This window comes from Lagopus muta, chromosome 16, assembly GCF_023343835.1.
Source record: "Lagopus muta isolate bLagMut1 chromosome 16, bLagMut1 primary, whole genome shotgun sequence".
NCBI lineage: Eukaryota > Metazoa > Chordata > Aves > Galliformes > Phasianidae > Lagopus > Lagopus muta.
The window spans coordinates 3,436,955-3,451,195 of NC_064448.1; the positions used below are offsets into that span (position 1 = coordinate 3,436,955).

The following is a 14,241-nucleotide window of genomic DNA, read 5'->3' on the forward strand; positions in this document are numbered from 1 at the left end:
GCTGCCCGCCTGCCCCAGTCTGTGCTGTGGGGTTAGCAGTGGTGCAGGCATTGCTGTCCGGCTCTGTCCGTACTGTTGGTCCAACATGGGGGGAGCCCAGTCCTGGTGTTGGGGATGCCACTATTTGGGGCTATTTTTAACCCTCTCCATGCTGAGCTGTCCTGGTACAAGGAGGTGTAGATTAAGGGGCTGCACTCCTGCCAAGAGGCCGTGTCCCTCCCTGCAGGGCTTGAATTTCTATCCCGACTTCAGACCCACGTTTAATCCCCCGCTCTTGGCCAATAACGCTTTGGCTAAATTAGGTAAAATGAGCCTGGTGCCAATGAGCGGGGCCGGATTTCCACCAGGGAGCTGATAGGCTGCTGGGGCTGGGGGCCAACGGCTGGGGGCACGAGGACACTACAAATTGGGGAGCCAAGGAGTGTCTGGGGGCTGCTGGTGCAGGAGGTGGTGACTCCCTGCGGGAGGAGAGCAGCAGAGATGGCGTCGATGGTAAGTGCTCCAATGGTGCTGGGGTGAGCGGTGGCTGGGCCAGAGGTGTTGGGCACCGTGATGTGGGGCTGCCAGGCACCTCTATGGGGCGATGGCAGAGGGACGATTCCTGCAGGCTGGCTGTGGCGGAAGGCAGAAGGGACGTGGGGGCAGTGGGACATGTTCCCCATGGCGTATATCCCCCTATGGGACGCGTACCCCTATGAGACATGCCTCAGGGAGGAATTGCATGGCTGCCTGGAAGTAACTGGTGCATGGGGTGATCAGAGCTGGATCTGGGCTATGCGAAGGCGCTGAAAGCCAAGCGCTGGGTCATGCGACACCTCTGTGGCCCCAGACAGCCCTCGCCTCCAGGAGAAACTCGATCCGGGGCAAACAGGTGCCCGCTCAGCACTGCTCCCTATAAGGGGAGTTGAGGAGAGTTCAAAAATAGTGTCGCGTGCCTGGGATGCCAAGGCAGCATGGCGGCCCCTGCGTCATGGACCCCCGGTGGGCGGCTGCATGGGGCTTGGGGCAGCTGAGCTGCAGGGCCGCCTGAGGCCTTGGCTCACTCAGGGAACAGCCACGTGCTGTAGAGCTGAGCTGGACAAAGGCTTTGCAGCTGTGCCGGGAGGCTGAAGCTTTGCACTGTGCCAGATACTGCTGCAGACACCTTTATGCTGCTGACCCTGGGCAGGGGCTGTGCTGGCAGAGCAGGGGTACATGGGGCAGGAACTGACCCCTTCTCCCTGTGCCTTACAGACGGACCAGCAGGCGGAGGCCCGTGCCTTCCTCAGCGAGGAGATGATCGCTGGTGAGCAGGGAGAGGAGCGGGGCCCCATCCTGACCCACGCCATTGCCTGAGTCCCAGCACTGACCAGTCTTCCCTGCAGAGTTCAAAGCTGCCTTCGACATGTTTGATGCGGACGGTGGTGGGGACATCAGCACCAAGGAGTTGGGCACGGTGATGAGGATGCTGGGCCAGAACCCCACCAAAGAGGAGCTGGATGCCATCATCGAGGAGGTGGATGAGGACGGTGAGCAGCTTCCATGGGGGCGGTGGGTGGCTTGAGTGCACGGCCTGACCCGCATCGCGCTCCCTCCCCACAGGCAGCGGCACCATCGACTTCGAGGAGTTCCTGGTGATGATGGTGCGCCAGATGAAAGAGGACGCCAAGGGCAAGTCTGAGGAGGAGCTGGCCAACTGCTTCCGCATCTTCGACAGGTGAGGGGGGCAGTGCCTGCTGGCGCCTGTCCTTGGTGGCGAGCAGGGCCACATCCTGCCGTTACTCTCCCACAGGAATGCTGATGGGTTCATCGACATTGAGGAGCTGGGTGAGATTCTCAGGGCCACCGGGGAGCACGTCACCGAGGAGGATATAGAAGACCTCATGAAGGATTCAGACAAGAACAATGATGGCCGCATTGACTTCGATGGTGAGTGGCAGCCCTGACCCTGCAGCTTGCTCAGCCCCTTTGGGCTGCGTGTCTGGCACAGCTGGGTCTGATGGTGCTGCTTTCTTGCAGAGTTCCTGAAGATGATGGAGGGCGTGCAGTAAGGGATCAGACATTCCTCGGGCCGGCTGCGGCAGCCAGCCCTGCTCCTCTGCCCAGGAGTGGCCCCGCTGCAGCACCTGGCCTCGCTGCTCACCCGCTGGAGCCCTGCAGCAGCTTGTGCCCCTCGGCCGGCGGCTGAGCTTTTCCTTGACTCTGACAGATGTGGTTTATGGATGAGCCTCATTAAAAGGGGAAAGGCTGAGCTGCCAGTATGGGAGTGCCTGGGGGGGCTGTGGCACTGTGCCCCATGCAGGGGGACATGGGGGAGCGCGCAATGCCGTGCCATAGCCTGTACCAACCAGCCTGACCTGCGAGTGTGTGAGCAGCGGTTCCCATGGGCTGCTGGGTGGGCGCCAGCCAGCGCTGAGCTCAGAGTTTCCATCAAGAGCACTCGCTTCCCACGACAGCAGCAGCAGGGAGAACAGCCCTGTCCTCCCATGGTCCCAGCAGGCAGCACTGGGAAGTTGCTTCTGCTCACTCTTGGCAGGATGTGTGACGACACTGGATTTTGGAAAGGGAAAGGGGGGGAAAGGGGGGAGAAGGGGGACAAGCATTGCTGCAGGGTTCTGATGGAAAGGATGGGGTATCCTATCAAATAAAGTAGGGGGGCTGCTGCCCCCCCCCACAAGACAGCAGCCACCCCTCTGCACATGGATTAAGGCAATGCTGGAAAAGCCAGCCTGGTCTGTGCCAGCTCTCCCTGGGGACTTGCGTCTCTGTGCAGCCTCTGCAACTGGGGAGGAGCACAGCCACAGGGGCGCCAAGAGCAGAACATCTCAGGGCCAGGGCTCACAGGTCCAGGGAACACCAGTGCCTGTGGGAGCAACAGGACAGGCACTGTGCAGGACCCCGGCTCAGGACCCATCCCCGTCCTGCAGAGCCAGGGAGAAGCTGAGTCCTTATGGCACAGGATGGCACCAGGGCGAGGGGCTGCTTCTGGCTGCAGGGCACGGGGGGTGTGCATGGCCACCCAGACTGCGCTCTGCAAGGCAGCGGCGGGGCACCGACAGCTGGTGCTGCAATTGGGGAGCAGCGCTGATGGCCCCCAGCTGCGCGAGGAGCGGCACAGGAGGAGCGCGGAGGTGCGGGAGCTCAGTGTCGGTAAGGGTCCATGCAGTGGGCAGAACAGGGACTGAGCAGAGGGGCTGCAGCACACTCAGCATCTCCATCCTGCAGGGCTGCAGAGCGCACTGCTGGCGTGGCTGCGGCAGGCAGCAGGCCCTCAGGAGCGGCGAGAGCTGGAGCGGCTGTGGGTGCTCTTCCTCTCTGCCCTGGAGCTTTTCCTGCAGGACCTGTGCTGCGCCCACCACCTCTGCAGTATCTTCTCCCCAGGGGTGGGTGGTGTCACCCCACTGCGCACTGGGCTGGGGGGGTGGCGAGGTGGGGGTCCTGAGCTGCCCCCAGCCCCCCCATGCTTGGAGGAGGAGATGGAGCAGGTGAAGGCAATGCTGGTGGAGATGGAGAGCACGGCCAACATCCCACTATGGACAGTGGAATCCATGCATGTGGTGGGGCCAGGAGAGGGCACAGCCCCCGTGTCCTGCAGGCCAGGGCCTGGCACTGGGTCTTGCTGCAGAGTGCTGTGAGCTGCGGGCAGGAAATGCAGGGTTGACTTGGTTCAGGAGGATGGGACCCCATGTGCCCCGGGAGCTTCTCCTGCAGGGCAGTAATAAAGCCCCACACTACCTGATGTGTATTTGTGTCCTTCCATCCCTTCCATCTACCCTGTAGTCCCCCTAACACAGCATTGCAGGTAACCCATCTGTGCAATGCATGTAAGTAGATGGAAGAACCTATAGATGTGTATTTATTTATACATTAACCGTAGGTCGCACTCCAGAATTAAGTTAAAAACAGCCTATAATACAGAAAGGCGCAGCAGACAGGGGCAAGGGGGTGGTGTGGTGGGGGTCAGGTCTCCTGGCTCTTAGCCTGCTTGCTGTACATCTCCCGCAGGTACTTCTTGTAGGCTGTAGGGAAAGGAGATGGAAGCTGAGGTTGGAGCCAGGGCTGTGCCACTGCACAGCTCGAGGAGGATCCTCGGGACACTCACCAGCCTGGTTCTTCCACAGCTCTGCAGCATGCGTGTTCAACGGGCTGTCAATGTTGGGCTCTGGGGACAAGGGCAGGGTCAGGATGGGTCAGAGGTGTCCACGGCCCCCACGCCCAGCACACCCACCTGCCAGCAGGCTCTGGATGGACAGCAGGATGGTGCGCACGTCATACAGCGCCGACCACTTCTCCTTCAGGATGTCGAGGCAGATGTTGCCCTGAGCGTCCACGTTGGGGTGGTAACAGGGCGTGAGGAAGCGCACCGTGGGTGCGGTGTAGGGATATCCGCTGGGGAACTCCAGGGACAGTTTATAGCGCAGCTCCTCGTAGGCCTGCGGGCGGCAGTTAGCGGGGTGGGGGACCGGGAGGGGGGGGGGGGGCGCGTCGTGCGGTGCCGCGCGGGGTCTCACCGTGCCCGCCGCGCCGTCGATGGTGCCGATCCAGCGGAAGAGGTTATCGGACTCGGGGAAGGCGGAGATGCCTTTGTCGCCGGACATCTGCGAGGCAGCGCCATCAGCGCCGGCCCGGCCCGCACCGCCCCTCTGCCCCCGGTCCCACTCACCATCAGCGCCACCAGCTCCTGCTGCAGCCTGCGGGGACAACGCGTTACGGGTCACACCGGCAACAGCGGGCGGGGCAGCCCAACGGCCTCCGGCCCCCGGCGCGGCCTCACCTCTTCCCCACGGAGCCGCGGGCGGCCGTGGCTCCCGCCTCGGCCCCTTTGCGGGCGGCGGCGCTGGGCACGGCGGCGGGGTCGGTGTTCTGCGAGGCCATGACGGTTCCGGGCCGCTCCCTCGTGCTCTCGCTTGGCGGCTTGCTAGGCTGAACTCGGCTCGGCCCGCTCCCGGTGCGGCTCAGCTCCGATCCCGGGTCCCGGCCCCGCTTCCCCTGCCTTCCGTTCCGCCCCCGCTCCCGCACTCCGTTTGAATGTTTCAAACTCGCGACGCCTCCACCAATCAGCGCGCACTTCCGCTCCCGCCAGCCAATCGGACACAGCCAAGAACGCGGCTGCTACGGAAACGGCGGGTGGACCCGGAAGAGGCGGGACAGCGCATGCGCGAAAGATCCCCGACCCCCCCCCCCGGTCGCAGTGAGCCTTTAAAGGGACAGCCCCCCCCCACCCCCCTCCTCCCTCCCCCCAGCAGGCGTGGAAACGGGTGCGAAGCAGTGGCTTTTATTGCGGGGCCGGGGGCAGGTCTGCGGGCTCGGGATGGCCTTCGGGAGGACCCTCAGGAAGGGTCTCGGGGGGGATCTCAGGGGGCGGCGGTGGGTCCCCCCCATTGCGAAGCGTCTCCATGTACTTCTGCATCTTCTCCGTCATCCAGGCAGGTGGGACGAAGGGCTTCAGCTCCTCCAGCCGCAGGTCCACCGAGTCCCTGCGGGAGAGCAGGGTGAATGCAGGTCACAGGCACTTGGGGCAAGCGAGGCCTCACAGGGTCCCCGGCCCGGGTATCCATCCGAGTGACCCCACCGTTCGCAGGGCCCGGGGCCTCACCTGTAGTCATCAGTGGCCGCCAAGTCGCGGATGTCCTCTTCCAGCAGGAGGTAGGCCTGCAGCAAGGCGAGACACGCGCTGTGCTTCTGCTGGGGTCTGCGGTGCCCGCAAGGCAGCTCTACCACCCCATCCCTGCATTCCTGGCTCTTGCGCCTGCCCGAGCCCCGGGAGCAGCAAACGTCTCTTGGCCGAGGTGCCCGAGCCCTGCCTCTGCCTGTCCTGCCACGTGGCCCTGCCCGTGGCGTGCTGCCTGCCTCTCTGCTCCTCCGCCCCTGTCCAACCTGAGCGGGTTTCCGCACAGTTCTTGGGCTGCAGCGGGCACAAGCCCGGGCGTACTCACCATCTTGCCCCCAGTGGCCCTCATGTGCTGCTGCTCTGCCAGCCATTGCTTATCCTGCGGGTCGGCTGCGTACTGCAATAAAGCAGCAAGGACCTGGCTGAACACAGGACACAGACCTCCCACCTGGACCCCCCTCCTGTGGGGCACAGCCCATTCCAGTGCTCTGCTGCCAGCACCTCACCCCCGCGGCGCGGTGCTGGGGGCTCCCAGAGGGAGGGCTTAGCCCTGCCTGCTCTCCTCTCAAACAAAACCCTGACTCTAGGCAAAACCAGCACCTGAGATGCTGTGCTACCATTAACTTATGTTTTAGTGTGCTGGCCAGGTTGTGTGTACGTGTTCTAAGACAACAAATGGGGTGTGGGGAGGAAAAACCAAGCGAGCCAAAGCACGCATTCCCAGTTCCCATCACAAACTGCTTCTGAGCAAACCCCAAAGGAGGAGGCATCCTGCGGTGGTATCTGACCTTAAAGAGGTGGGGATGCTTGATGTAGAGTCGCCCTCTTGTTCCTCCCATCCCGAGAGCTCTGAAAAAAGAACACAAGGGGGTGTTACACTGGGGCAGAGGGGCCCTGCAGCAGAACGGGGCACCTCCTCTCCTCCCAAGACCCCAGCCCTTCCTACTGCTTTCGAGGCAGAGAAGTGAAGTGATGGGAGGAGTCTTACGGGCTCCTGCCTGGGAGACACCACCCTCCATCAACAGGGCCATTCCTTACTTGTTTGCTCGAGATCCCAGCACAAAGGTTGTGGTTTCAGTCAGTCGGGATGGATCCCACTACAGAGCAATTGGAAAAGGGGCAACATTAGAAATGAAGCTGGTGCCAGCCAATGCTCCATGAGCCTCAGCTCTCTGATGGGGAACCTTAAGAACTGCCCCCTGATTTGGGAAGGAGGGAGGTAGCCACAAACCTCTGGATTGCCACAGAGGAAGGAAACTGCATCACTTTGGGCTGGTCTAAGCTGTTCCCCTTGTGGGAAACACTTGTGGGATCCTCCTGGCTATTACTAAGGCTCTCCCCATGTCTCCTAACAGCTGTACCACACCACAGAGCTACAGTGTCTGGAGGAAGCAAGCAAAGGCTTCCAGGCACTGTAAAGACTCAGCAGGGTAGGGCACAACTTAGGACTGTCCTGTGCTGCCGCTGCAGGCAGGGCTCTGCTAGCGGAAGGGAAGGGAGGAGAGGGTGAGCCCAGCAGCAGCAGCCAGCCAATACCTTTGGTCCATCCCTTCTCACAGGCTCAGAGACTTTGAGCTTCCACCTGAAGGGAAGGAAAGTGAAATGAGAATAGGTCCTAGAAAGATCAATGCAGACAGAAACCTCCCAGTGGCAGGAATCTGAGCTTGAACCCTTCCAGATCCACCCTCTCCCATTTTCCACCTCGCTCTGGACCCTCATCTCTGCTGTGTTCCCCGCTACCATCTGTGTCACACACAGCTCACTGCATCATCCACCCGGTTCTGTGCATCCCGTGGCCCTGTTTAAAGCTGTTTCCTGGAAGGCTTTCACCTCCTGTGACTCAACCTCAGCCAAAACTTTCTTGCCCTCTGACATCTCTCCCTGCACCTCTCTTGTGCAGGGGGAAGGAGACCACAGGTTTTGGTGCCCCTTACTTGAGCCAGTTTTGCTTCCCGCTGCCCCCTGAAGCACAGGAAGCAGCTTGAGGCCAATACTCACGCAGACATGCCTGAGGCCCCACGATCATTTGACAGGCTCTGTCCTGGAGGCCGTCCCTTTCTCTGCATGGAAGAAATCCTTCAGTCATTCAGTAGTGCAGTTAGAGAGGACCCTTTTAATTATCTGTTCCCTCCTACAGAAGCAGCTGTTTTTACCAGGAGCACAATACCAGCATGAGAGCAAGCAACTCTGAGCCTTCACAAGAGTCATTCACACTTGCACATGCTCATACTGTGGTAATAACCAGGAGCAAGAAACAGGTCTCCCAAAAGCATAAAATCTCCCATGTGGAAAACCCTCCTACCTTTTTGGGAAGGGGGCTTCCTCGACGATTCAATTCCTCATCTATCAGTCGGGCACGCTGGAAGAGGAATGGTGGGAGGATGGAGACGAGCCCTTCTCCCATCCCAGCCAGGCAGGACCCCATGCACACAGCCCACAGCTCTCATTTGCTGACTCAAGGCAGAGAAGCACAAGGGCACAGAGAAACTCTGCAGCCACCCCATAGCAGTGTGAAGCACTCAGATGCTATGCCCGTGGTCTGCATTGATCTGCAGGTTACTTTTTCCCACAAGACTAACATTTCCCAGCTCCATCTCCTCACTTGCACGGTTAATGGATAATTCCAACCCCGTCATTCTATTCCTCCCAGCTATTACAAATCATTTAATCTTCTGGGAACAATAACAACTTTTACCTTTGGTCCCATCTGCTCATGGGGCAACCTGGACACAACTTTTTTGCCATCAGAGAACAGCAGCTTGGCCTGTAGGAAGAAAAGGAAGGTTACCTGATTCTGGGTGGAAAGGGGGTCTGGTAGCAACCCCTGCTTCACCCTGTGACAGAGGATCTGTGTGCAAAGGCACCTGTGCTGATAGGAAAGCCCCAGGCCACGTGAAATGTATAAGCCACATCTAAGGATCAAACTCTTTGTTGACAGCTGGCCACTACAGACTCTAAAGATTTGGGTATATCTGCCCCCAAGCCTTGTCCCAGAAATAGTTTCAGAGCACTTTCACGTGTGCTTGTGCCCACCTGCTCCAGGCAGCTCCGACACGTCTCCTGGATGAGCTGCTCTGGGTCCACCTCCTCCCCAACGTTGTCACGCACATTGAGTGCTGCCTTCTGGAAAAACTGGGGAAGGAGCAGCAAGGTGTCAGCAGCCAGGTGAGCTCTGGCCTGGGTGCAACGTCCAGCTCCCCTGCTGCACCCAGAGCAGGGTGTTCAGAGCCGGGCCCTGGCTCCCAGTCCTCTGAGGCGCTGTGGCTGTGCCCTGTACAGCTCACCTTCATGTACTTATTGAAGACGCCCCGGATCTCCTCGTTGATGCTGGGTTGCAGCACGGCTCGCAACAGATCCATGGACACGACCGGGTCAGTGAAGCTGTGGGAGCAGACGGGGAGTCAGGCGAGGTGCTGGCACCGGCCCGGCAGCCCCACTTCGCTCCCCGCAGGCCCGGCCCGGCTCCACCCCTGTGCAGCCCGCTCCCGGGGTCCCAGCTCGCCCGTACCTGGTGGTCATCTGGGAGCGCCGGCCGCGCCGCTGCACCTGCCGATGCTTGATCATGATGTTCCATGGGCTCTGCGGGACACAACCGTCAGCCCCGAGCCCGCCGCCCGCCCACTCGCCCGCGCCGCCGCCTCCCGCCCGCCTTACCGTGCCGCCCGGCTGCTCCTCGCCGCCGCCCGGACCCTCCTCGCCCGGCGGCCCGGACTGCTGCTCCCCGTCACGGGCGGCGCCCATCGCGCCCCGCTCCCGGCCCGCGGCGCCGCTCCCGGAAGCGCCGTGCTCATTACGTCATCGGAACGCGACCCTCTGCGCGCGCCGGAAGTGGCAGCGGCTTCCGGTGCGGGCTGCGGCCCGGGGCGGCTTCCGGCAGATGGGTCCGGCGGGGCGATCCTGCCCGCTTCCTGCCCGCCGCCGCTTCCTGCCGGCCTCCTCCTCGCCGTGCTCCCCGCGGCCCAGCGCTGAGTACCGAAGCCCGGTTTCTCACCCCGTGTTCCCACTCGAAGTGTGGAGGACGCACGGTGACTTCCCCACACCTTGCTGGCCCCCAGCAGCGCTGCACAGCAGCGGAGGTTTTTCTGTTGGAATGACAATTGTAGGTTTCTTTGGTAGGGAAATCCGTTGTGTTGGTACTTGGATGCTTTCAAGCCAGTTATAAAATAAAACTAAACGAACTGGAATTTGGAAGGATGGGAAGCATCGGGTGTCTGTGACAGTCTTCCATTGCAAAAACCCAAACCAGCGATGCTCTCAGCAGCAGCACACAAACAGCAGTGTGACACTGCCCTGCTGAGCTCCTGGGGCACAGCTGGTGCTGCTGGCTTTGACCAGACCGGCCTCCGTGTGCTGCTCCATCGCTGTGCTCCAGCGCCAGGGGCACGGAGTTGCTTCCTGTTCACTGTTCCTGCACTGTAGTAGAACAGCCATGTATGGAGGTGCAAACTGGGGAGTCAAATCTGTGCAGAGCAGGGCCTGTGAAATTCACCTTACCAAAATGCTTATTTCTGTAAACAAACATGCTTATAAAACATTTGACTTCCTAATTCTCTAGATTGTGACCATTTGGATCTACAGAAGTGTAAATGTGCCGTAGTGACAGCTCTATTCCAAAGGAACCTGGGGTTGCAGCAGAGCAGTGTGGCAGTGCCCTTGGAACTGCATGGTGGTGCCCCTGGGAGCTCCCAGTGGCTCTGGGAGCTGTGCTGTGCTGCTCCTCGGGTTGTGCCCTGAATCACTGCCACGCGCACCAGCTGAATTCGTCCCGTGCCTTCGTCATTTTTGAGGTAGAAAGGAAGTAGATAGTAATCTGCGGTTAAAGACTAATGGAGATAATTGCACAGTTATCATCACCAGTGCCAACAACACCTCTCCTGTGGGGTGTTTGGAGGACAACGTCAGTGCCACCTGCAGCAAGTGCACCGCTGGGTACCGGTGTCTGCTCTCGCACCGGGCAGAGACCCATAAGAGGCAGCACCCAACACCGTGCAGAGCTGCTCTGCATGCTGTGGCTTGGAGGGCTCAGGACAGCACAACGGGTGGCAGGGAACCATGGTGAGGTGGGTCCTGGGGGAGCTCTCACAGTGACACCACCGTGCTGAGATGTGGGGCACAGGGACTTCAGCGGATAGGGGCGGTTCACAGGGAAATAGCTCCAGAATTGAGTCATAGCCACGAGGAGTGGAAGAAACCTGTACTTCGAGCTCATTTCTTGCAGTAAGCCTTCTTCCCACGCAGGTTTGGTGGCATGCAGGCCCTGCACCTTCCCACTGCCGAGCACATGGCCCCCGTGCTGCCCATGTGTGGCCTTTGCCACCATTTGGATGAAGCTTTCTGGAGCAGGAGCTTTGCCTTCTGAGTTTTCAAACAGAGCGGTGTGCACTTGCAGTGGTAGAGATGTTCTTTGTGCAGAGCAAAGAGACACAAACATGGTGGCACACTGAATTCTTTGTTCACTCTCAGTGCAAGCCCAGGACAGGGGCTGGCAGCATGGAGCTGAGCTGAAGTGCCTGCCTTGGGCAGCTCTCCTCCACGTAGCACTGTAGTGTAGCACGTAGCACGTAGCACCTCCGCGCTACACGGAGGTGTTCTGTCTGCCAGGAGACATTTATTCCCGCTGGTTTTAAAGTACAGACATTCAACCCTGCACAGGTGGAGCTGAGCTCCTCCAGGGCGATGGAGGGAGGGTCATCCCCTCCCTGCAGCTCCTTCACAAGCTCGTGGAACTGAGAAAATGCCCCCGGGCGTGAACGAAACTCTTTGACGTCACGAGCGCCCATTAAGAGTTTATGGGCCGAGAAGCGGAGCAAAGGGAACCTCGAGGAGGGCTGACCGCAGCCCGGTGTTCCGGTGTCTCCTCCTGTCCCGCTGCTGCGGGTGTCCCACGGTGCACGCAGGACGTGGGAGGTGCCCGGGGCCGCCTCTCTCTTAAATCCCGGCGCTGCGCCGGGCGGGCAGGGTGCTGGCAGCATGAGGGCGGGCGGTTGGCTCCTGCTCGGGCTGCTGGCCCTCGGCGCCCCGCTGCACGCCGCGCCCGCTGCAGGTGAGCACGGCCCCGCGGCCAGGGCGGCGCTGCGAGGTCGGTGAGGCGCGCTGTGCGGACGGCTCTGCTTTGCTCTTTGTGTCTGAGCACTTTCTGTGTGTTCAGACCTCCTAAGCTTCGGGTTCTACACAACGCTAAATATCATGCAAGTTCGGTTCAGAGCCCACCGGCTGCAGACGCTTCTCTTGCTTTCTGTTACTTCCTTCTGACGCTGCTTTTCTGGCGCTGTTGGCTGGGACCGGGGCTCCCCATACCCGGAGCGCTGGAGGATGCAGCCCGGCTCTGCCCGGATGGGGCTGGTGCCAGGGGGGTTCTTTGCCTGGAGGCTGAACCCCGGTGAGGACAGAGCCCGCAGTGGCACCAGCACACAGCCGCAGTGCTGGGGAGGTGCTTCCTTCACCCCGACCTGTGCCATGGACTATATGCACGTTCCAGCCATGCTCCCAGCAACCCCTCCGAGGCTTTCAACCTGCGAGCGCATTTGCAAGAGGGAAAATTCCCATGAAAGAATCATTTTTCCTCCTTACTTTTCTTTTTCCCTCAAGAAAAATGGCCAACTTTCAAAGAAATGGAAATCACATTTCTGTCTGTATGAGCAGCAAGCTGATTTTAGAGCAGTGTTTAAAATTCTGCCTGTCTCCTCTTCCAGAGCACTCAACTTGCAGCTCACTACAAGTTGGGCTGTTTGATGTTTAAGCCCAGACTAGCAGGCAGTAACTGCTCAGTGTCAGCCAGACGTGCTGCTGCTCTGCAAAGAGGCTCTGGGGCCACTGCACTGCGATGAAAATGTGTCTGCAGAAATACCTTCATCATCTCCTAAGTGTTCTCCTTTAGAAACTTGAATTTCTTTAGGTCTCGGATAAGTAGTGACTTGAAGCCTTTCGGCTTGCCAGCTGTCAGTGGCTGTGATGCCTTCCTTCCTAACGTTTTGGTCCCATTCCATTTTAGAGAGGAGCTGTGAGGCAGGCAATGTATGTCAGCAGTGTGCTGTGCTATTTCTGTGTGTTTTCTTGCTATTGCTTAACAAAAAACCATGTGCCCTTGCTTCACAACTATGCTCAGTGCCGTATTTATGCCCTGGTTAAATAATACGCAGCATCTTCATTTCATTTTGCTAAGAACTTGCTGCCGTCGGTGTTTCATCTTTCTCCATTTCCTCCATCAGGAAGGTGTAGCCCAGGGCTGCACGGAGCAGCAACCATCCTCCCCGTGACCCAGCCACCGGTGGCGGTGCCAGCAGACACCCGGTGCTGGCAGCAGGACGGCACCCAGAGCCCATCTGTGCAGCAGCAGCCGGGGGCAGAGCAGGGCAGTGCAGAGCAGCACCTGCATGAGGAGCGGCCGGCGGTGAGACCTGAGCCTGAGAGTGGAGAAGGGAGCAGGGAGAAGCCAACAGCGGGCAGCACACCTGCAGCGAGGGAAAAGCAAGAGATCACAAAGAAACCCAGCGTGGGGAAGAAGCCAGGGTGTGAGGGGAAGGGAGGGGCGGGGGAAAAGCCAAAGATAACGCCAGGAGCAATGGCAAAACCGGGGAGTGGGGGTGGGGGGAAATTGGAGAGTGGAGGGAAAACTGAGAGTGGGAAAAAGCCAGGGACTGGGGGAAAGCCAGAGGGTGGAGAGAAACCCGTGCTGGGGGAGAAGCCGGAGGTGGGGGGAAAACCAGAGGCTGGGGGGAAACAGGAGAGTGGGGAGAAACCTGAGTCGGGAGAGAAACCGAAGTCTGAGCATGGAGACGGTGAGAAGGGTGATGACAGTGATGACGATGATGATGATGATGACAGTGATGACGATGTTGATGAGAAAAAAGAGGATGAGGATGATGAGGACGATGACCATGATTATTACTATGGCTACAATGATGATGAGGGCTATGATGATGGCAATAATGGTGGTGGTAACGATGGCAGTGATGACTATGGTGGAAATGATGAGAATGACTATGGAGATGACGGTGGATACGGTGACAGTGATGACTGAAGATTACAGTGGTGAAGATGGCAGCGATGCTGGCAGCAGCTGCCACAGTGATGCTCGGTGACCAGCACTGCAGGATGTGTGCAGGGCACAAGGTGCGAGGACAGCCCAGGGCAGGGGGCACACGGAGCTGCCCCCAACCTCCCTTCACCTCATTCTGCCAGGGCCAGTCCTGAACACCAGCGCTGTTTTGGGCAGGACCTTCTATTTCCTAATAAATCCCACAATGGGCCACTTGTTCAACTCTACAAGCTGTCCCTTGTCACAGTGCCTGGCATCTCCAAGCCATCTGCGAGCTTGCAATGGATGTACCATTCCCAGCTTCTTCCATAAACCCAGAGATGGCCCTGACACATCACAGCCTGGGTGAGCAGCCTGGTGTGAGGGCTCCGGGCAGGACGTGTGTGCTGGCCTCAGAACCAGCTGGCTGCCATGGCACTTTTCTCCCACAGGGGCTGGGGGTACAACCAGCGTTCACCAGGAGGCTGACACCACAGGAACCAGCAGAGCTCATTGCAGATGGGCTTTAATAGTAAGGAAGAAGCACAGAGACCCCCATGCCCAGTTCTGAGCTGAAGGTGGAGGGGTGGATTTGGGGTGGGGGATGATGGGTGCTCGCTCTGCAGTCGATGGA

General features: G+C 59.6%; 5 protein-coding genes across 7 annotated transcripts; 3 read left to right on the forward strand and 2 right to left on the reverse strand.

Annotated features, from left to right (window-relative positions):
• The first annotated feature begins 370 nt into the window (after nucleotides 1-370).
• On the forward strand, nucleotides 371-2,230 carry TNNC2 (troponin C2, fast skeletal type). Its single transcript, XM_048963382.1, has 6 exons — nucleotides 371-492; nucleotides 1,234-1,285; nucleotides 1,365-1,508; nucleotides 1,582-1,696; nucleotides 1,772-1,908; nucleotides 1,999-2,230. The coding sequence occupies exons 1-6, from the start codon at nucleotides 481-483 to the stop codon at nucleotides 2,028-2,030; spliced, it is 492 nt and encodes a 163-aa protein (XP_048819339.1). The 5' UTR covers nucleotides 371-480; the 3' UTR covers nucleotides 2,031-2,230.
• A 513-nt stretch (nucleotides 2,231-2,743) lies between these two features.
• LOC125701382 (regulator of G-protein signaling 9-binding protein-like) lies at nucleotides 2,744-3,718 on the forward strand. The gene is made up of 2 exons (XM_048963380.1): nucleotides 2,744-3,129; nucleotides 3,205-3,718. Exons 1-2 carry the CDS (start codon nucleotides 2,940-2,942, stop codon nucleotides 3,612-3,614), a joined length of 600 nt encoding a protein of 199 aa, XP_048819337.1. The 5' UTR covers nucleotides 2,744-2,939; the 3' UTR covers nucleotides 3,615-3,718.
• Nucleotides 3,719-3,814: 96 nt separating this feature from the next.
• UBE2C (ubiquitin conjugating enzyme E2 C) lies at nucleotides 3,815-5,091 on the reverse strand. Its single transcript, XM_048963381.1, has 6 exons — nucleotides 4,754-5,091; nucleotides 4,643-4,670; nucleotides 4,491-4,577; nucleotides 4,208-4,412; nucleotides 4,082-4,141; nucleotides 3,815-3,998 (listed from the first exon to the last, which is right to left on the reverse strand). Exons 1-6 carry the CDS (start codon nucleotides 4,852-4,854, stop codon nucleotides 3,940-3,942), a joined length of 540 nt encoding a protein of 179 aa, XP_048819338.1. The 5' UTR covers nucleotides 4,855-5,091; the 3' UTR covers nucleotides 3,815-3,939.
• A 145-nt stretch (nucleotides 5,092-5,236) lies between these two features.
• DNTTIP1 (deoxynucleotidyltransferase terminal interacting protein 1) lies at nucleotides 5,237-9,389 on the reverse strand. 3 transcript variants are annotated; one of them, XM_048962689.1, is made up of 13 exons: nucleotides 9,245-9,389; nucleotides 9,099-9,169; nucleotides 8,875-8,971; nucleotides 8,624-8,722; nucleotides 8,286-8,354; nucleotides 7,893-7,949; nucleotides 7,589-7,650; nucleotides 7,127-7,172; nucleotides 6,629-6,687; nucleotides 6,379-6,439; nucleotides 5,916-5,987; nucleotides 5,576-5,631; nucleotides 5,237-5,456 (listed from the first exon to the last, which is right to left on the reverse strand). In XM_048962689.1, exons 1-13 carry the CDS (start codon nucleotides 9,329-9,331, stop codon nucleotides 5,255-5,257), a joined length of 1,038 nt encoding a protein of 345 aa, XP_048818646.1. In that variant the 5' UTR covers nucleotides 9,332-9,389; the 3' UTR covers nucleotides 5,237-5,254. The 3 variants fall into 3 exon arrangements, with proteins under 3 accessions (XP_048818646.1, XP_048818647.1, XP_048818648.1); XM_048962690.1 differs by lacking the exon at nucleotides 7,893-7,949; XM_048962691.1 differs by lacking the exon at nucleotides 5,916-5,987.
• Nucleotides 9,390-11,234: 1,845 nt separating this feature from the next.
• LOC125701191 (translation initiation factor IF-2-like) lies at nucleotides 11,235-13,835 on the forward strand. The gene is made up of 2 exons (XM_048962845.1): nucleotides 11,235-11,633; nucleotides 12,799-13,835. The coding sequence occupies exons 1-2, from the start codon at nucleotides 11,561-11,563 to the stop codon at nucleotides 13,608-13,610; spliced, it is 885 nt and encodes a 294-aa protein (XP_048818802.1). The 5' UTR covers nucleotides 11,235-11,560; the 3' UTR covers nucleotides 13,611-13,835.
• Nucleotides 13,836-14,241: the final 406 nt, after the last annotated feature.